Genomic DNA, 22,397 nt, shown 5'->3' on the forward strand with positions numbered 1-22,397 from the left:
GACGTCGGGAGTTGTTGGTACCACCACTCCAAGGGTCGAAGCACCACGGAAGGCCATCTGAAGATCACCAGCCAGACAGGACTGCAGGAAAAGTTGGTCCACAGGCCTCCATAGGACGGGTCCACGGTCTACTCCGCTGACAGGCTGCTTGGCTCCTTGCAGGATTACTCCAGGATCTTGGAGACATGGCTGCAGGACTCTTCTTCTTAGCCAGAAACTTAAGTGAGAAACTCTGTTCACCAAATGGAAGATCTGCCCCTCACACACACCCCAGCAATGGTCCAATCAAGATCACTGATGGTGAAACTCATGCATACGCCCTAGACATGCAACAACCAGTTTGTTTAATTGGCCCAGACAGTCGCAGCCCACTTCCTGGGAAACCCACACAGCCCTGCACTAGCCCGCAAAAACCAAGGCTTGCCCCAGGCAAGTGCATGACCTGGCAGGGTAGGAAGAAGGCCACAAGATAGACCAAAGAACAAGCAAAGACTTTGTGGCATTGCCGTGTTGGTACACTAGCCACAGTTAGTAGCCAAAAACGGTAAACGCAGTGAGACTAAAGCAAAGTATTGCAAACATTGTTAAAAAAAAACTGCTGCCACAAGCTTGTCTTTAGGCACATCTAAATCCATTTCAGTGTAATCTAGGGCGATACAAAAGAAAACCCATTGCACTGCAACGCAAGATGTATTGTGCAATGATAAGAAAAAGTTCACCAAAAAAATAGATAACATTTTATCAAGAAAAGGGTAACAGTTTACCAGTACTGACAGCCTTAAGGACTGGTCAGTTTCCCCATAACAATGGGCAAAAGTGGAGTTAAGCTAAAGGCTTCACTTCAATGGAAAAGGTCAGGACAGAGTTCAAGAAGAAAAGCAAACAGTTTCAGGGGTCCATAGAAATGGAGAAAGTTGGTAAAAAGAAAACTATCCCAACACCCCCACAGAATCTAAGGTAATGGGGTGGAGAACCAGGATATCATTAGGGAATAGCAGGAACTCACCTCAGTAAAATTGTACAGACAGTAAGGCGGAAGTCGAAGAAGTGGAACTATAATAAGAAACGGCGAATCACGATAAATGCTGGGGGGGAAATACCAGTAAAACGGAGACAGAAATTTCCTGGGAAGAGGTGAAACTACTACACATGTCAAGAGACAGACTGTAAACTGTAAGGTGAACCCTATGAAGGAAGGGAAATAGAGGCCCATAAGTGTAAAGATCAAGCTAAACAAACCAACATTGGATGGGGGATATTTAACTATCAAGAACTCATATCACAGCTAAGCAAGTAGAACCAAAGGCACTCCGTTGAGGAGGAACAGCGAAGAGAGACAAAAGGAAGGTGAGAAACCCCACAGAGCTTGTGAAAGTTACAATAAATTATACAAAGGGTAACAAACAACTATTTGAAATTAATCTACTTATAAACAAGCTTGAAGCAAAGGAGAACATCTTGAGATTAAAGAAAATCTGGGGAAGGGAGACATTCTCCTGTCCTTATTTGCGTTGGGACTAGATTTGGACAGTGGAAATGTTTTGTGACTTCATGACGGACAACACCTTACTTATAGAGGCAGGTAATGCCCGCATAGCAATAGGAAAAGTTAGGCCCTTTCTTATAATTTAATAAACATCCACATAGAAATGTTAACGCTGTGACGACCTCCTGACCTTCCACATATGGTGTCAGAGTGGGATTATTAAGTCCCAAAATGGAGGCAAGTCAGTAGGGCGTCAACAATGATTATCTGCTAACCTGGGCCCAGTGGCTTCTAGGTTAGGCAGGAGGTGTTTGAGTAGAGAAAGAATGTCATGGGGCCCACTGAAAGGAACACAAAACACCTGGGTCTTGGGAGCGAGTCCCACCTATGATAAGACTTAACATCCGTTAGTCTCTCTACCCCATCAATCTTTTTTGTGGGCCACGGCTGCTAACCAACAGCAAAGGAGCACTTTACAAAATCACTTTATATTACACTACACAGCATCAGAAGTGTCAAATAAAAAGCAAGAGTGTCTCACCCAGGCTATGATTGACTGGAGAAAGCGTACTAGGAGAAAGTTCTGCAGGAGACCCTGTTGAGGAGAAAAGAAAATATTATATATATGGAATGGGAAGACAAACTTGACTTTCATAGTTACAATTCAGAAATCCTCACTACTTTAAAAAATGTGACTGTGGAATCTGGTTTGTAATCTTAAGTGTTTCTGCCTTGGACAAAAGAATGCCCCACACTGGTGAAGACAGAGGTTATCACAGAATATTTGCAAACGATCAACTGCTTTTTTTGTGCCTTGATTTTTGGAGAATCCTCAAATGGTCAAAAGGCAGGCATTTTCAGATGCTTACCTTCTACTCTAGAAATCTGTATGGATAATACTTAAAAAATACTTTAAATTGGATAGGACTGGTAGATTACCCTGTTATGTAGGATTTTAACCTTGGTGCTAAATCTACCTCACTTGTGAGTACCCCAGCACGTTTTGATTGACTGGTAGATCATTTTTCCCGATACCTCAGTGAGTGGGAACCTTTTTCCGCACTCACAGATCTTTCACTCTTTTTACGGGTGTCATTTTTAAGACTCCCATAGTGTCCTTTTAATTGTATCCCCAGACAACATTTGGTATATAGCTTTTTATTGTTGCAGGGTTGCCCTTTGAGCTCCCCTTTTGGATATTTCGATCACTTCTGCATTTTGTCCGGTGAAACCAGCACAGCCCACCCTATCTGGAGTGCTCGGGAGATCCAATGTTTCCCCTTTCTCACTAGCACTGTAACAATTGTGTTACAGGGACAAGCTCATCTTAAAAGGCTAGTGGCAATGAACTTTTTACAAATTTGGTGCACCTTTACCACAGGCTGTTATCACACCTGCGGTAAAGGTACCCATGGGTGCTCATTTTTGTCAGAATGGGCCTGTGTTAGGTAAGAAGGATTCTTACAGGTAGAAAGGGGGTAAGACAAGGGTGTCTGGGCCCCCCCCCTTTTCTTTAATCTTTTCCTAGCGGACTTGGGATTCTCTCTGGAACCGTCTGCATTGGCCAGCCCTGTGTTGACTGGGAAAAAGGTCTGTTGGCTGGCCTATGCAGACGCCATAGTGCTCCTGGACAGAACACCAATAGGGCTCCAGCGCTTGCTTACGAGATTGAATGAGTATGCGAGAACTAACAAGCTTTCACTCAATCCTGCCAAGTCATATCATAATCTTAAACATCCCCAGAAAAAAGTTAAATACGCGAGCTGGGATCTAGGCAGTTAAACGATCAAAAGAGTAGAAATGGTTAAATATTTGGGATACAATGTCCATGCTTTTCCCGCCCTATTCAAGGTTGAGACCGAGGTGACGGACAAGATAACTCAGGGTGCATCACAAACGCTTAAACTGAACTATAAGTTCTGCAAATTTTCTATCTGTCCATTAGTTAGATATTATCTGGCTAAAATGTCGTTCTCTATGGCCTGGAAGCCAGACCGTGGCTTTGGTCTATTAACTGAGATCTTTGAAGGTCGGCTCTGGAAAAAGGTTTTAGGACTCCCTACCTGTATGTCTATTTGGAGTCTTAGATTCGAACTGGGCCTAAAATCGCTAAGATGCATGTCAGATTGGAAACTAATCTCTTTATATCAGGAGATCATTATTGGAAAGGAGACCACTCTGTATGGCGACATAAGATGTCATATGTTGAACTCCAAATCAGCACTTTTATCACCATTGGGGAACAAAGTAATGAAATATCTTTCCAAGATTGACCTCGATGTAGAGACCTTTATCGCCAATCCGCTTAAAATTAAGAAAAATCTAGAAATCCTCGATTGGATAGAGACAGTTGAGAAAGTGAGAATGGTCCCTGGTGCAAACCCCTTCTTAAAGGGGAGAAAAACTTGGCTGCCTCTCGTGGTATCTCTTGAAATTCCCAAATAGGGTGTTACATAAAATCTTCCTCAGAATGAGACTCAATTTGGCCCACTGAGGAGGAATACTATAAGAACGAAAACAAGGAGACAGGGCAAAGCAGCTATGTACAACCTGCACTAATCCAGCAAAACTGTCATTAAGGCACTTGTTGATGGACTGTGAAGGGACATGGAATAAACACTCACTACTTTTTAGGAGTTGTGTGTGCTCCATGAAGAGGATCTCATCTCAGAATTTTTCTGGGACAGAATAACCTCAGGATCGAGTGCCGCATTAACATCTGCAGCGGTTAAGGTCATGCAAAACTGAAATTAACATGTAAATTAATTTTCCTGTATTGTAATCTTTATTGAAGGAAACTAGGAATGTGAGGTTTAAAAAAAACTTTTATCTTTAAACTCTGCTATGGACAAGTAGGAGGCTAGAAAGATTGGTTCTACACGTGCCTTGATAGGTTTTTGAGTAAATGTTGAAATATTTTTATGATGAAATGTAAGCATCATTTGTTTTGTACATGAATGAAAATTTTATAAAGACTCATTGAGTCAAACAAATTAAAAACTTTTTTTTAAAAGAAAGGATATTTCGATCCCTTCTACATTTTGTTCGGTGAAACCAGCACACCCCCACCTTATGCTGAGTGCTGGGGAGATCAAATGTTTCCCATTTCTCACTAGCAATGTAACAATTGTTATAGGGACAAGCTTATCTTAAATGGCTGGTGGCAGTGAACCTTTTTACAAATTTGGTGCACCATTACTGCAGGCTGTTATCACACCTGCGGTAAAGGTACCCATGGGTGCACATTTTTGCCAAAATGGCCCGTGTTAGGTAAGATTTTCATAGTAATGATAAATCTTTCTAACCTGCGTCAACCCCAGAAATTCTTGATTTTACTGGATTATTTTTCATTATACCTGTTAGAGAATTCGCAAAAAATGTGCTAATGCCCACTTTAGAGACCCCCAGCTCTTTTGCTGGACTTTAGAACATTTTATCTCGCCTGTAATTTCTATTGTGATTTAGACCCTGTGTTTCTTTTTAAACTTTGGAATCTGACAAACTCCATAGGCATCAGCTTTTACATTGGGAGACAGCACCTTCAGTGCATTGGCACAGGGAACTATTGTAGATTTCCCAAAGGTTTAAATAACTTCTCCTCTTGGTGAAACTACTGTTTCCAAGAGCAGTAAAGTGAAATTGACTTTACTTACATTTTGTAACTTTCTAGACCCAGCACACACTATTTTACCATAGGGTGCTGGAGGGGTTACTTCGTATCCCCTTTGTCTAGGTTCCCATGTAACAATTTCATGTTACCCTTTCTACAATTAATGACTGGTGGCAGTGGTCTACCTTATACTACCATTGTGTTTTTACTGCAGGCTACGTTCGCAGCCACAGTAAAGCACCATGGGTGCCCATTTCATCAAAATGGCCGCAGTGTTCTTTTTGCCATTTCTTGTTGGAAAGGTCCTTTTTAAAATTTACTCTGCGCACCAAAACAGGTTTGGTCCCTTTGATCCTTTTGTCCTTGGCGGGATTCACGAGTGAAGCCCGCCTCAGTATGTCTGGCAGGGGCAGGCATACTGGAGACATACACGGAGACATACTCCCTTTTGTCCCCACGACTGAGGCCCAGGAACAACAGGATCTGCAGAGCTGTACAGGAACAGAAGCCAGCTGGAACCATTTCTTCTAGATAAAAGGTACTGTAAACCTAGGAGGACTTCTTGTTGTGTAGCCTTGCTTGTTCTCAGTTGAGACTTGCCTTGGTTGCCATGGCAGAGTTGCTTGCAGCTTTGCCCTTCACATGCAGGGTGAAAAGCTGGGAGGCAAGTCAAATCGTATCTCTACAAACATTTCTAAAAACATTGTGCAAGACTTTTACTTACCTGCAAGACGACCTTCAGCTCCCCTAGACTTTGCTCAATATTGGCTATCCTGGCTGCCTGAGAGACTCTTCTTACCTCTGACTTTGTGCTTTTGTCTTTCCTCCAGGAAAGGGTTAATTTACTGTGCATTGGAGGGTTTAAAAAAAGCAATTACCAGTTCATGAAATTTGTTAACCTTTGCTTTATTACCCCCATCTAATCCTTTACACCCAAACTCAGTATTGCTCAAAATGTACCAGTGATAAATCAATGTCCAGTGTCCTAGCTATTTAAGTCACCTGAGGGTGTAGAAAGTCTGTGCCATCCCAAATGGGCATCATCTCATTTAGAGAAACAGTGTTTAAGTATACTAAGTATACTATAAGTGTTACATGTTTTGCTCCCTTCTGAAGAAGACTTATAAAACTTAAATTAATCATTGTTTAATCAAGAAACCTGGAGTGTAAGTTTATTTGAATACTTGTCCCCGTCAATCTGTGTAACCACTCTACTGCTAACATATCAAATTGCCTAGTAGTGGCCAGCCTAATCGGCATTTGCATTAGGTTATACGTGACTAAAATGTATATATTCAATATGTTAATGTTGATAAAGTGCATATAGAACCTTGCTGCCACAGAGAGCTCTGAAAATCAGCATGAGCGATAGTTTTTAAAAGGTAAAAACGCATCACAACTGACGTACATCACATAGGTTACAAATCCACATAGCTGGTTTGCGCGGCCCTATGCACAGCCAGCATGCTCCATAGGGAATTCCAGGCCATTGGTCACAGCTTCATCTGCTCATCTTCTCCCATGAGGGATTCTTTGTATGTCTTTGAGCGCAAACACCACGCTGCGGCCCGGGCCTACATAGAGCAAGGTGTGTGCATGCATGATCGCGTTGCAGCGTAGGCAGCCATGAGAAAGACCAAACCTGCGGAGATTCATACACTTCTCACTGTCTCAAATTATAAGCACTTGTATCCCAGAAAGAATGCGCCCTGCAAGGCCATGAGGGGGCAGAGGGCTCCCTGTGAAAAGTTATCCCACGAAAAAGATTCCACAACCCTCCGACCTTCTCCAGCCAAACCCTAAGTTATAGTGCTTAGATGCCTCTGTCACAAAACACCAGCATTCCAGTGTACCAGTCAACCCCAGACCACCGACCATAGACCGGTTAGTGTGCTAATCCATCAGAAGGATGGCCAGTTAAGAATTTATCAAGTCCAACTGGTGTGGGACTTTACAAGACCTCTCTTGGTATTAGGTAACCCACCTTTTAATATGGGCCTATACTACACAAGTTGGTAGAATGACTGAGTAGCCAGGCTTATTTTAAGAGCAGTAATGTGAGCTGGACAATGAAATTAGTGAAAGTTAGTCAGATCAGAACATACCTTTTAAGTAGAAACAGTTTCTCCCAGAGGGATGTAAGCAGTCTTTTATCCCAGCAATAATAGTGTTCAACAATTAAAACCTGTAAGGGAACAAGTGTAAGGGTGTCCCCAATTACACTCACGCCAGAATGAATACACCCCTCTAGGGAAATAAGGCAATACGGCTATCTTGTAAGGATAACAAGTTTAATCTAAACAAATGAGGATGGTAGCAAAGGACTCTGCTGCCTGAACGGTCTTCTCATGTCCCTCTCCAGTCTGTCTTGCTGTGGTGGCGTCACTGGAGCTGGATCATGGCTTCATCCCAATCCGTCCCTTTTCCATAATAGGGATGCTCCAAAGTCTTCCTTCTTCATTGTCAGCGGTTTTGTCAGAGCATGCCGTCCTCCATTTTGCTAACCATGCAAAAATACACTGCAGCTCTGCAGACTTTTACAAAACCTTGAGGCCTAGCCCAAAGAAAAACTAAACATTTTTATGTACAAACATTTTTCATTAATTCTATCCATATTTCACTCCTCCTGCCAATGTTGTCGGGGTCCTGTAGGTTCCTCCACACTTACAACTTATAATTTATCCCATTCTGAATTTCGCTGCACAAAACATGAGTCCTATTTTTAACGCTCATGGTCTCTTCATGGACAGTGGACACCTTGGGAGTCAGTTTGTGCTGGCCATGGTGACAGACACAGCGCATTAAGCCTGCAGTCTACTTTGAATCCCATAGGCCACATTTCTTCTGGGAAGGCAGGGGAGTTTTACTCATCTACAGTACTAGTTAAGATTTGCTTGGGATCGGACATTACAAATCTATCCAACTAATAGTTAATTGCGCCTTATATTAAAAAAATAACTACCTTATTCCGTGCTTGCCTATGTCTGTGTATGGGATTATGTTTGCATAAAAGCCTAACCAGTGCCCCTCCCATGCCCTAGTCCATTATAGTTCCATAAAGAGGTCTTGCCAAACTCTAAAGTGCTTCGGGGGACTCTGGTTCCTTCCCACTCGGATGGTCAGGGTTCCCCGGGCATTGGGAATTTGCAGCCTTGCAAAGTCACAGCAAGTCGGGGGTTGCGCCAAAATGAAGCTGGTCTCAAAGCTGGTTGGTCCCCACCAGCCCAAGTGAGGACGTTGTCCCATACTGGTCTTCCCAGTCGAAACGAAAACCGTGTCATCACAGCTGCAGGGCTTCATCGGGCCCTTTGTGGTCCAGGAGGATACTGCTGGCGTCTCTTCATATCTTTTTCGTCCGATGTTGTCCTCCAGTGGTCAACTCTGCCTCTAGTCCCAAAAGCCTCACCTTATAAGCAAGTTCCCCTAGGTTGTCAATCACCCAGCACGGTGGTTGTCCTCCCCGATAGCTAGCTGGCCAATAGGAACTGGTTTCACTCAAGCACACCTAGAGAAAAAGGACATGGAAGTTTTCAGACCCTCCCTCACTACCAGCCTTTCCAGACACTGGCGCCTGGGCGGGTTACACAGCTGAAGCTCACCAAAGGCAAAATGCACAAGGGACTCAAACAGATTTAAATAGAGTGAAAGCCCATAAGAAAACAATTGACAAGAAATGGCAGAAAAAAAAGATGGGGTGCCATTTTGAGAAAATGGTCACCCTTGGGTGCTGTATTGCAGCTGAGGAATCAGCCTGCAGATACATGGCACACGGTAGTAAAAAAACCACTGCCACCAGCCATTCATGTTAGTGTAACAGAATGTTACATGAGAAGTGGGATAAAGGAGTTAATATGCAACCCCCCAGGACTCCACATTGGGTGGTGTGTGCTGGACCCACAAAAGAAAAGTTAAGACAGGAGTCCTCTTATTATTCTTGGGAACAATAGTTCACCAAAGAAAATGTAGTTAAACATTAAGAGCATTCCAAAGGACATCTCAGAGGTGCTGCACAAAAGGTGCTGTGTGGCACAATGCAAAAAAGCAGATGCCTATGGAGGTTACCAGACTCCATTACACAGTAAGAAACCCAAACATCCTAGTCAGAAAAACCACACGAGTGGGGGAAAAAGTCCCACTCACTCAGGAGTTAAAATTAAAAAAGCCCAGAGTACAGCAAAAGAGCTGGGGTCTCTAAGGTTAAAGGGAATTGGCACAGAAAAATATTATCCCTAACAACGTACAACATGGATCCCTAATTTTATTTTGCAAACCCTGCCTTCCATCGCAGCAAGCAAGTCTAACACATCGCGATTCTGCAACGTCATCAGCCGGATCGCTCGCATCTCCATCTTTATGGCATTAAGTCCTTGATCAGTATCATTTGCCCACTGTATCAGCTCCTAGCAGACTATTTGAAGCCACTTGGCAATGGCAGCTGCTTGTACTCCTGGCAGTAACAGTGATGCAAAAAAACGTATTTACTATGCAGTCTATATTGGTCTGGTATTTCTTTGAGTAACTGTGAAGAGTCTTGGGGCAAATAATTGGATCTCTGCTTGCTTAATTTGTCCTTCTTTCGCTTCTCTGGCAGGAGACGGAATATGGGTCGCTGAGGCAAAATTGCGGTAGGGACATCCGACACTGGTGCTGCTGTTGGGGTGGACAACGCGCCTGGTACCACTATCAAGTGCTCTTCAGGGACCACAAAGAGAGCGGAGTACAAGGAGGCCAGCAAGCAAGTGCCCCTCCATAATGGTAGGAGGTGCAGAAACGCCTTCTGGCCACAGACTCAGTAACTGTCCATCTCAGCAGGTCTGGGAATTATAAAGTCTTGTTGCATTTGTTGTTGGCCCCTACAAAAATGATTCCTTTGTTGTAAAAACAGTTCATATTTTCCTTGCTTCTGCACTCACTGGTTTTTCCATCGCCTCGATCCATGCGAGTTTTGGCGCATTCCAATAGTCTATGCATACAGCAGTCACCCTTTGGATTACTTCTTCTCCAAATCCCATGAGGCCTACCAAAATGCAGCTAATTGTAGCCTCTTGCCATCTATTTGCCACTAATTTTACACCTTCTGGCTTCATGTACGGCCTTTGTAAACACTGGGATTTTGGGATTCCAGGCGAGCCTGCAATGTTTTTCCACAGTATGCATAATGTTAGATGGACCAAACATTGGGGCTCCAAGAGTGGAACTCTGAGGAATTCGACCACCCGCACAGTGGGTGTGTACTGGCCTGGGATTTTTTGATATTGTTTAAAGAAATGTAATGATGGGAGATCAATCTCAAAATGTGTGGGTCTAATCCGCACCCATTTTCCTATGCTCCCAGCACAACAAACAGATCTGTGTACTCAGGGTGGACACGGCCTGCAGGCGCAGCTCCTCCCCTCCCCGTCCCATTTGGTTGGAATTTGACAGCCAGGAGTACAAGAAGGCATCTCAAGAGGAGGAGGGCAAAACCTTTCCCTTGCCATGGCCGGCCTAACTAACCATCAAAGGCTCCTTGGATCCAACCTGCCCATTGTCAGTCCTGCTGGTGGGATTGCATACTGATGAATTAACTGAAGCAGGCCTGCGAGAGGCCTGGTCGCAGATCTAACAAAGGACAGGAAAGCCAACACCCTTTTGATATGCCTCTGTCAACCTGAGCTCCTGCCTCTTAGTATCAAAGGCAGTGAAATGTCATGTCTGGGACAACTGTTTACAGTAGTCATCCCTGCAGGGGGACCCCATTGATAAGATAGGAGAATGTGGTTTGTGCTTTTGCGGCGACCAAGAGTAACATCCCTGAGCAGGCGATTGCCGCAAACTCACAAGCTCTCTAAATGGTAGTCGTGAGGGAGCAGTCCAAGCAGAAAACAAAAACAGCGGCACACAGTTGGGCTATGGATTAAGTCTGGCTGGTTGAAAAATAAGTCACAAACTCAGAAAAAACAGCAATAAGTGCAGGGGCTACCACATGTACTAAAAGTTGTGTGTTCTGCCTAAAACAAGGTATGACATCATTGAAGGGTGCTGGCTTAGCTAACTTTGAAAGTGCAATGTCCTCTTGCTTCTTCCTGTATTTTGGAATGTAACAGTTTGTCAAGTATCCTTCAGTAGCTTCTTTAGGATTTTAAAGCGTGCTGTGTTAAGCAGGCATGTGTTAGGCCCAATTATTTATACTCTGGCCTGGTGGACAGATATACAGGCCAACCTAGTATAGGGACAACTCTGGGAGCTGTAGCCAAACCAGTTCAAGGTAGCAAGGCAAGTGGTCTAGGCCAGGTCTCAAGAGGCTGTGAGCTTGTAAGAGTCCTCAATGAGCACACAGTGACAAGTCCGGGAACACACTTGGAAAATCAGTTATAAAAATACTTATTTATGGCAATACCACACTATGAAAAATGGCTAAAAGCATGTAATATCACACAACACTAAATAAATGATACATATATACAATCACTGGAGTAGGGCAAAATACATAAACTCCTGCAAAGGAAGAGGAGTATTAGCATATAGCACTACAGGTCCACAGACTTACCACACTAACTTTAGAAGTCCATACCTACGATGTTTGGGGGTCTTGTGCCCAAAGGTTCCATATAGTTTGTGAGCTGTGAAGAAGTTAGTGTAGGGCTTCTGGGATCCAATGAGTTCCAACTGGTAGAGGATAAGTTGTTCTAACTTGTGTTCCCACCGTTCAGAGTGCTTGCGCGAACAAGCAATGGCAAAGACAATTGTAAACGTTTCTAAAAGTTACCAAACTTGTAAAAAGGGGACTAGGGGTTCAGGTAAGTATCATTAAAACTCACCCTACGTAATCCGATTCTTCTTAGGACTTGGCAGGTCTCCTGAAGAGGAGACAAGGTCACTTTTGCCGCTGCCAGCTTCAATAATGGTGGCGCAAGGTCTTCAAGAACTTGATGAAATGACCCCCCTGCTACACACCCATCCCCCTCATGTTCCAGGTCTCAACTCAGAACAGCGACATCTGCAGCATGGTAGCACAAACTCTCAGCCACTTTCGTAGGATCTTCGCAGGACTCTGAGCTGACATCAGGAATAGATGTTCCCTCCACTTCAAGGGTTGCAGCTCCTTCGCAGAACTGCTGGAGATCTTCAACAAGATATGGCTCTTCCAGGACAGCAGCAGAAGTTGGGCGCCAGGACACCAACGGGTCCATGGTCTTCCTTGCGAGCCTTGTAGAAGGACAGGATACTTGGCTCCTTTGGTTTCTTCTAGGATCTCTCTGAAATGGGTGCCCAGGTCCTCCTCTTATCCAAAAATCCAGGTAAGACTGGAATCCTCCACTAGGCAATCAAAGGTCTTGCCCACACACACTACAGCAGTGGTGGTCCAAATAGGACCACGGGGGGCACAACTCATACCACTCAGACACACAAACCAGTTTGTGGATTGGGACCAGACAAACCCACAATTCCAGGCAGCAAAAACACATGGCCATGCAGTATCCTTGCAAAAAAGCCTCTGCTTTGCAAGTCCATATAAGGATTTTCCTGGCCTCACAGGCCAGAAAGAAGGGAAAGAGACGAGATAGTCAAACGACAAAACGAAAAACCATGTGGCACGGCACGTTTGGACACTAGCCACAGTTGGAAGCCAAACGCAGTAAGGCTAAAGTAAAATGCAACAAAAGTAAAAAGTAACTGCAGGCACCAGCTTATCCCTTAGGCACACCTGAAGTAACCAAAAATCCTCTCAGTTTTAGTCTAGGGCAAAAACAAAAAGTTTGAACTCCATTGTACTGCATTGTAAGATGCATTGTACAATGATAAAAAGGTGCCAAAGTGCCCACAAAGTAATGTGACTAAGGGAAACAATGTTTCCAGGTACTGACAGCCTGAAGGGCATGTCAGTTTCCCCATGAGAAATGAGCTAAAGCCAGCGTGGTGAAACGGCAAAAGAGCAGGTCAGATTAAAAAATAAAAAGCAAAATGTTTGGGGGTGCATAGAAATGGAAGGAATGGTGCTGTAAAGAGAAACATTTCCCAACACTTTGCACAACTGGAGGGACAGAGCTTTATTCAAGCAACTAATAGACAGCTGAAAATTAAGGACTTCGCTTAACATTGTCTTGGGGAAAAAAGCTCACTTCACACTGCTCTCTTCAAATTCTATTTTAAAATAAAGTAAAATAGATTGAATTTTAACGTTTTCTTTTACACAACCCTAGAAATGGAGAAACTCATTTCACATAGGAGCAAAATCTTGTACAATCTGTATTAGTGACCAATATGTTTTCAGTACATTACCTGTGTCCATGCTTTGGTTAAGTTGCTGATCACTGGTTTCTCCATCTTCACTGATGTATCCAGGAGGTGGAGTCTCTACATACATACAAAAATTAAGGCAGGAACAAGTATTAGGACCATTCTGGTCTTCAACTGTCACTCCTAGCAGATAATATTAATGATCAAGTCATCTGTTAAAGCAGAAATGCAGATATACATTTTGATATGTTTTATAGGTTACTAGGCTGCAACGGTTTATCAAATTTATATTCCCTTTGCATACCTTTCACTTACCATAGACCCATCCACTTGATTGAAGCTCAGAAAACATTTGAAAATGATGTCTATAACCGTAGCCCATAAACAGCAAACATGCTGCCTCGAAATTGAGCTGCAAATCTTTGCATTGAAGTTTACGTATTGCTGAATACGTACTTTTCTTCTCGATTTGGAAAATTTAATTTTGGAGAACAGTGCGATACCAGTTACCATCATTAACCTCCTTCCCCACCATCCCTTCGCCCCCACAACTCCAACTCTACCTTATCCGAGTGAAAAGTATAAATAAACAGAACCTGCAACACCAAGAAACTTTGCATAAACATTCTATTTTCCATACTTGAAGAAAAGGACCCACAACACCAACAAGTCAGGTATTCCATGGAGTGCATCTCATCCTTAAAACACATTACCGTTGGGACAGTACAATAGGCCCCTTCCACTGTTGTGTAACTCAAATTTTGGCGGTCACCAATAGAGTATGTAACATGATTCAGACTGTTCTATTGTACCTCCTAGTCTTCCACACCCAGTAAAACGAACAGGCAATGGACCTGGAAATACCATGAAGCTCCTTTATCCAAGACAAAACCTCCATCCAGAATTTCTGTATTGTATCGCATCCCCCCATGGTATATACCATAAGTCTGACTTAACCACACCACACTTCCAGCAACTTGGATTGACTCCAAGGTCCATCCATCCCAATTCAGTCTGTGGGTATGGACACTGATATAGCAACTTAATAGCCTACCATTTACATATTTACCATTTCTCACCGTATTGGCCAACATACTCCTAGTCCATAGTCTCCATACTACATAGGCGTTCCTCACTAGGGACGGGCACCAAACATTTTTTCCCCACCAAAAGAGCATTTCCCTCTGGCTCCACTTAGTACATTACTGCACTGATCTCGATCGGTCGGTCGGTGGAATCAAGCAATTGAGAGAAAGCAACAATGGCCTAGCTGTCCCTAGTGAAAGAACACCCTGTCCCTGACAGGAGTGCCTGGCCCTAGATGACGGACAGTGTACCGCCTATCTGATAGGGACAGGAAAGAAGGAACTGTCCCTCAACTTTATTTCGAAACTATACACGATTTCTCATAGTTAAAAAGGAAGCCTAGAATAAAACATTTGCGTTGTGTGTATTTTGGACAGACAGGACTGGGTATCAGATCTTGTCCATATCACAAATAACCTGGAACCTTGCTTCAGACCTGGGGATTTTATGCTGCTTTTATTCACCCTAGGAGGTCAAACTTCCCGAAGCACAATTGGTCTACTCTACGGCATAATAAAATAAAAAGCCCATATGCTCATAAAGTCTTTCTTGAGATCTTCGCCCTTTCGGGAATCCCCACAAGTTGATCTCTTTGCGACCAGTGCCAACCGGAAGGGAGATATTCGGTTTATAGTCATAATGTCGACAACAAAAATGTCGACAGTCAAAAAGTCGAAAAAAAAATGTCGAAAAAAAAAATGTCGACTTTTTTTTCAATGCATTTTTTTTTCGAAATGGGGGGTTCCCCCAGCCCTTTTAATTTTTTTTTTATTTTTCCCTTTTTTTTACTCCCGAACCCCTAAAATAAATATATAATTAAAAAAAACGAAAGTCGACTTTTTTTTTCGACATTATTTTGTCGACATTTTTGTCTGTCGACATTTATTTTTCGACATTGACTCCCCACCAGATATTCTGCTCAAGGGAATAAGGATTAGGACCTCCCGGAGGACATGGAGGTGTTGCTTTCGGTCAGGCAGCCGGCAACCAAATCGCTGTACCGTTGGCATATGTTTTGCGACTGGTGCAGGGGACAGAATGTTGAGCCTTTTCAGTGTTCCATTCCCATGGTTCCATCTTTCTTGCTTTCTTTGGCCCACAGGGGCCTTTAAGTAGGTACCATTAACAGGTTACCTGGCAGCGCTGTATGATTTCCCCAATTTCTTAAATGGCTCACTAATGTGCTCCCGCCGTCCCCATTCAAGGTGCCGGTTTGGGATCTTAATTTGGTTTTGCAATTCCTGATGGGTGCGACATCTGAACCTTCGCACTCTTGTCCTTTGAGATGTTGTTTTTCAAGACGGTGTTCTTGGTTGTGGTTAGATCCGCTCGCAGAGTTGGGTGAATTGCAGGCACTTTCATCTAAGCCATCCTTTACTGTGTTCCACAAGGATAGGGTTTGTACTGAGGGTACGACCTTTGTACCCAAGGTAGTATCTGAATTTCATTTAAGCCAGAAAGTGGTTCCTCCGTGTTTCTATCCTCCTCCTCCTGGTAAGGAAGAGTAGCGACTCCATAAATTGGACCCAACGAGAGCTCTGAGCTTTTATATTTCTAGGATGTCCAGAGCCAGAGTGGACGATCAATCATTTGTAGGGTATGCTGGACACCGATTGGGCCAGGCTGTTACCAAACAGACCCTGTCCAGGTGGATTAGCCTCACCATTACTGAAAGTTACCGATTGGCGGGCAAGGACCCTCCCTGAAGGGTTGCAAGCTCATTCCACTAGGGGTGTGGTTACTTCCACAGCCCTGCAGCGGGGAGTTCCAATTCGGAATATTTGTGACGGAGCCACATGGGCTTCTATCCACACCTTTGTCAAACATTACTCCCTGGATATGCTCCATGGTCAAGATAAGGCCTTTGGTAAGGCGGTTCTTTATTTGGCCATCTGATTGGGTATTCTAAATTCTTTTCCCTCCTCCATTTTCTGGTACTGCTTTGGGAGTCTGTCAAAGATGTGGCATACTTTGGAGGACAATCCATTAGAATAACAAGTTACTTACCAACTGGTAACATTCTTTCGACTGGATGTTCGTCCAACGTTTTCCACATCGCCCTTCCAGCCTGCCCTTCTAGATAATTTCCTATGCGATTGACTGCACATAGCCTTGCGGAAACGTAAGCTGCAAACAGGCATTGGATATGTGCATGTGACACGTTATGGAGGAAAAAAATCAAAAACTGAGGCTGCGGGGGTGCTGTGCGTCCTATTTATAACATCCGGTGACTTTGCCCTCGACAGAGTCCTTCGAGGGACATCGACCCGACGCAGGACGCCCTGTGCCGAAAATTTTTCCCAAGTACACAGCTGTGGAGATTACATGTTAAAGATGTGGAATACATTGGAGGAACATCTAGTCGAGAAAACGTTAACAGTTGGTAAGCAACTTGTTCAACAGTTTTCAACAGTTTCCCACTAGTCAATACTACATCTGAAGGAAATAAGCCCAACCCTCCAAGACGTGGATCTCTTTAAAGTTATACCCAAGACAATTTCATTCTTTGAAAAACACCATCCCATCATCAGTGCGCAGTGCCAGTCAGCCAAAAACCTTTAAAGAAATGCAGATATTCCTTGGACTATTATTGCAGGGCATGGATTCTAGATTACACAGCGTCCACTAAGCCCGTGCTGCAGGGCCTCAAGGAAGCACAAAAGGCAGACAAGATAACCTGGACTGAGGACATGCTTACGAGCTTTAATGAACTGAAGGAGTGTATCTCCACTGCCCCAGTGTTAGGACAGTGTTTCTGAAGTCCAAGTAAGGGCTTAGTAAAACCATACAACCAAGACCGTACACAATCCCACTCAGTATAAGGCTGTACCACCTGAGTATTTGCTAGCGGAGACAGAGCGGCCAGGCTCATTTTAGGAGGGGGAAGAGGGTTGTAGCTTGGTACAAAGAAATTGTAGCATACATCTGGTTCAAAGAAACACTGAAACCCTATGTATTGTAAAAAAAAATATAATTATATATATATACACACACATTTTATTTAAATACAAGTAGGTCAAGATGATTCTTCGGTAAGTAAGTACTATCACATTACATATAAGGGATACATTACTCACCGTAATCGTATTTCTGACAGTAAACCAAGGGTATGCAACCCAGTCAGTCTTGCAGTGAAACTCACTTAAGAAATCACATAGTAAACCAACCCCGTTACCACAATACCTTTCTAAATAGTGAAACATATTTATGGAGCAGTATAAACCTCCAACTGCATTCAGGACACCTCTCAGTTATACCAAGTGAGTAAGACCTAATGTTGTAATAAACTATTACATTTGCTCCTCAGATCAGTGGAACACAGACCAAGGTAAGCAATAATTTATTTTAGGATAGCACAAGGCAGACCAAGCTTCGTAAAACCCATAATGCACTTACTTTGTATAGTTATGCACAATTCTTAATAAGTAAAACCCAAGTCAGACATTCTACACAGGCTATAAACAGCAAGTCAGGGGAAGCACGACCCAGTTGGGAAACATACACTTATATTCTGAAAGAAATAGTGGTGAAGCCAACAGCATTACCTTTGGGAAGTGGGTGAACCAATTCACAGTTGAGTAAAATAACCTTATGTATACTTTTAAGAAGGGCAAAACGCATTCAAATTAAGAACTTTTATAACTGCTCAGACAGACAGTTAACAAACCAACTTGTTCACAAGTAACTTTTTAACACTAGTTCTACTTTAAGACCAAATCCTTTTCTTATCCAGTCCTTGCTGTAGGCAGGCTGAGATAGGGTTGAGTTGCAGGAAAAGTCCAGAGTTCCTGAGGAACTCTTCACAACAAATATAGTTCACTTTAAAGTTAGGGTCCGGGGACTTCAGAGAAGGCACCCAGGGTGGTGTGGGGGGAGAGGGGGCCGTGTTGGGACCTGGGATTATTCCGGCAATGGGCCTGGGTAAACTGGATGAGAGTACTGCCAATCACATGAATTACTCCCCACAGCTTCACATGAATCACAAAAGGCTTAAGATAAGTAATACCCCCAGTCAACAGTACAATGAAGAGTTTGCAGCGGGACGTGTTCAGGAACTGCAGCCAAAAACCTGGTCGATTAATTCCTTATTGATGAGTGAAAGACAATGGAAGGGAATTTGCAGCAGGGATAAACGGGGAAGACTCCAGGCAACGGTTTCTTCGCGGCTGGAGGCCGTTCTGTGGTTTTGGCGCCCTTTTCAGGAGTCCGGAGAAGACTGAATATCGTTGGTCGGATTCTCGTTGCTAATCTGGTCCAGCACTCTGCTGAGGAGTCTTCAAGGATTCAAATCAAGTCTCTGACGGTCCAGAAGGATGCCAAAGTTTCAGCACGATTCGAAATTCGTAAAACCGTGCAACACATAATGGCTCAAGGTCTCAGGGTATTGCAGTTGCAAGGTCCCAGCACACTAAGGAGGGCTCAAAATGCAGGTCTGCAGATTCTAGTGGGCGTCACCAGGCTCTGGGTCGGTGTCCTTTCCGGGGTCCCCAGGTCACGTGGAAGAAGGCTAACAGCAGGCTTCTTCGGTTTCAGCTCCAGTGGTCAACTTGTCAGCAGCTTCCAGGTTTGGAGTATTTAACAGGAACTACAGCACAACATCTGCATTCTCTCTCTGCATTTTACATCAAGGGGCTGTCCGACTACCCAATCAGGAGGTCCACTCCCCCCCCCCCCTCTGGGAGTTGGCTACTTTCAGGCAAGGTTAAAGACAAAGGGCTGAAGAGTTTTGGACTTCTCTATCGCTTCTCGCCTTACCACTTACCAGACACTCTGGAGCCTGGGTAAGGAATCCACACCAAAGACAAAACTTCTATTAGGTAATTTCTGCCTAGAATGGCAGGGGAAGACGGCCCTTATGTGCATTACCGAGGCTAAATTAACAGCCTGCAAGTAGTAAAGATTAAACGTCAAAGGAAAAACCACTGCCACCAGCCATTGACATAAAACTCGCAATTGTAACAAAACGTACCAGGTAAATAAGTAAGGGGATATTTTACTTTAATTTGTAATGTGCAGCCATGGCCCTGAGGCATATATAAGGCATAAGGGTGCGGACAAGACAAACTGACGAGAAACAGACGGGTCAGAATAGTCCACGGAAGCATGCTGCCAGGTCTTGAGGTCCTTCTTGAAAACCATCAGAGAAGACTTGTCTTAGATCAATGGTAGAGTCCCACAATTTAGGGGTCGATGAGAAAGAAAGCGCTATTCTCCAACTTCTTTAATTTACAGCGTGGAAGCATCAGGAGATTTTGATTACTGGACCTCAAAAACCTGCTACTGACCTTCAATGAGAGTCTTGCAAGTAAGTAGGCATTATATTGAATCTACATTAAAAGACTATGGTTAGTAATATAAACTTGGCTCGGGCCTCTATGGGAGCCAGTTTAGGGCACGTCTTGCGTCTGAGACATGATTGCGGTGGGCTAAACCAGCGACAACTCACTGCTCCATTCTGAATCACTTGGAGTCTGCTAGAATCAACCTTGCAGAGAGCGACCGAGAGACTACTGCAATAGTCGATCTTTGCCGTGATAATAGCCCTCGCTAAGGATTCCACGCTGGATTGAGAGATGAAAGGTCTCGGGTGGGTAAGCAGTTTCACGTAATAGACAGCCGCTGAAACAGTATTGCTCACATGGGCTTTCATGTTAAGCGTTTGGTCCAAAACCATGCCCATGATTTGTGGGAGGATCTCAACCGACCCAAACAATGATTTGAAGGCAGGGTCCAGTTTGGATAGGTTCCTAGAGTTACCCACCATCAGCTCAGTTTTGCCTTTATTTAGAACGAGGTTATTACGCATCATCCAATTTTCAATCAGAGCAAATGTTCTGTTAAGCTCCTGTTCATCTTGAGAAGGAGCGCTGGATAACGGGGCGACACACTGGGTAATTCAAATAAATGATCCCTTCCTTCTACAACATAGCGAAAAAAAGGGGGCCATGTTGATATTATAGAGGCAGGGAGCGGTGCCTCTCCATGTGGCACCTCCCAAAAAGCACAGATAGGGAGGTCCTCTGCTTCCCTGAGGCAAAACCTGCTCGGTCTGTTGTCCAGGAAGGATCTGATCTATGAAGCTGCGCAAGAGGAAAAATTAGCAACCTCGACCATTCTGGCCACCATAATAGAGTGGTCGACCAAGTAGAATGCTGCTGACAGATCCAAAGAGACCAGAAGAGAAGGTAGCCCTTTATCCATGCGAACGAGTAATCGAGACTTCAAGTACAAAAAGGAGGTCTCGGTGCCGAAGCCCTGTCTGAAGCCAGCCGGAACAAGTTACTTACTTGTAACTGTTGTTCTCCAGCATGGGTCTGGCATGGATTCACATGCTCATGAATATTCCCCGTCAGGCCGGGAATCCTCGGTATAGAAAAAAAAAAAAACAATATCAGTTTTGTTTCTGATCTGTCTTTCTTAGTAGTAACCAATCACTGGTCTCTGGGTCATACTGCCCACAGCCAATGACTGCCCTCTCCCTAAGCCCCGCCTCTGGCAGCCATCTTCAGATTTGGTAGCACGTGAAGTGGCAGTATGACCAAGTGAAGAGCCGCAGAGGGGTAGACGGGATGGTTTGCATGTGAATCCATGCCAGACCCATGCTGGAGAACAACAGTTACAGGTAAGTAACTTGTTCCTTCTCCAGCATGGGGTCTGGCATGGATTCACATGCTCATGAATAAGAGAATACATAGCAGTACAAACCTGCACAACCACGGGAGGTGGCAACAGGCTCAACATTAAGCAATACAACAACTCAACATTGAGCATCTCTTACCTCCTCACAAGGCTCACCTTAAGTGAACAGGTTGTGCAGCACTGCTTGGCCGACCCTGGACTCCTCCCTGGAGTCCCGATCGACGCAGTAGAATCTTGTGAAGGTGTGCGTCGACCTCCACGTCGCAGCCCTGCAAATGTCCAGCAGGAGCACACCAGACAGGAACGCCGTGGTAGCAGCGATCGCTCTGGTCAAATGGGCTCTCGGACTGCCGGGCAGCGGTCGGTTTGCCAACTGGTGACAGTGCATGATGCAACCGGAGAGCCATCTGGAAATGGAAGTCTTCGAGAGAGCCTTCCCTTGATTCACAGTCCCAAAGTTCACAAACAGCTGTGATGTCTTCCGAAAACTCTTTGTGCGTTCCACGTAGAACTTCAGCGCTCTAGCTACGTCCAGCGAGTGCAGTCCTTTCAGCCGGCGACTAAGGAGACGGGAAGAAAACTGGTAACACCAAGGGTTTGTTGAGGTGGAAGTCAGACGGCACCTGGGGCATGAATGAGGGATGCGTCCTCAGCACCACCCTTGTGTCGTGAAATGTCAAGTATGGCGGCTTGCAAGATAGGGCCTGGATCTCTCCCACTCGTCGTGCAGAGGTGATGGCCACGAAAAACGCTGTCTTCCACGACAGAAACTTCAACCGTGCCAAATGCATAGGCTCAAATGGGGTCCCCCATGAGCCTGGTCAGCCCCACGTTGAGCTCCCACGCCGGGGCAGGGGCCTTCACCGGCGGGAATGATCGGAACAATCCTTTCATAAATTCCTTCATCAGTAGATGAGACCACAAGGACACCCGTCCCGTAGTTCTGGTGTATCGGGAGATGGCGGCCAGATGCATCTTGATGGAAGCGTGAGCTAGTCCAGCCTTGGCCAATGACCGTAGGTATGGCAATACTGGAGGGGCCGTAATCCGCAGAGTGTTAATCTTCTGTGCACGGCACCAGACAGAGAACCTCTTCCATTTATGTCCGTAGCACGAGAGTTGAGGACGCCCTGCCTTTGCAAGAACCTCTCTGCAGTCGGCCGGGATGTCGTACCCTCCAAACTCTAGTGCTGCAGGAGCCAGGCCTGCAAGTTCAGCAACTCCGGGTTGTGATGAAGAATGGCGCCTCCTTCTCTGGAGAGAAGATCTGCATCCGTCGGCAGCTTGACTGGTGTGGACGTTGACAAGTCCAGAAGGTCCGGGAACCAGATCTGTCTCGGCCACGCCGGTGCGACG

The 22,397-nt window shown here is 44.6% G+C and overlaps 1 protein-coding gene across 3 annotated transcripts in view; it reads right to left on the reverse strand.

Moving 5' to 3' along the window:
- The window catches only part of SMAD2 (SMAD family member 2), a 357,823-nt gene that overhangs the window by 126,729 nt on the left and 208,697 nt on the right, over positions 1–22,397 (reverse strand). For all 3 annotated transcript variants that reach the window (XM_069626941.1, XM_069626943.1, XM_069626942.1), the window contains 2 exons: positions 13,359–13,433; positions 2,028–2,081 (listed from right to left, as the gene is read on the reverse strand). In XM_069626941.1, the coding sequence (XP_069483042.1) occupies positions 2,028–2,081; positions 13,359–13,433 (129 nt within the window). The remainder of the gene's footprint in view (positions 1–2,027; positions 2,082–13,358; positions 13,434–22,397) is intronic.

The sequence above is a fragment of the Ambystoma mexicanum genome, chromosome 6p, assembly GCF_040938575.1.
Source record: "Ambystoma mexicanum isolate Mex_15411 chromosome 6p, UKY_AmexF1_1, whole genome shotgun sequence".
Lineage (NCBI taxonomy): Eukaryota > Metazoa > Chordata > Amphibia > Caudata > Ambystomatidae > Ambystoma > Ambystoma mexicanum.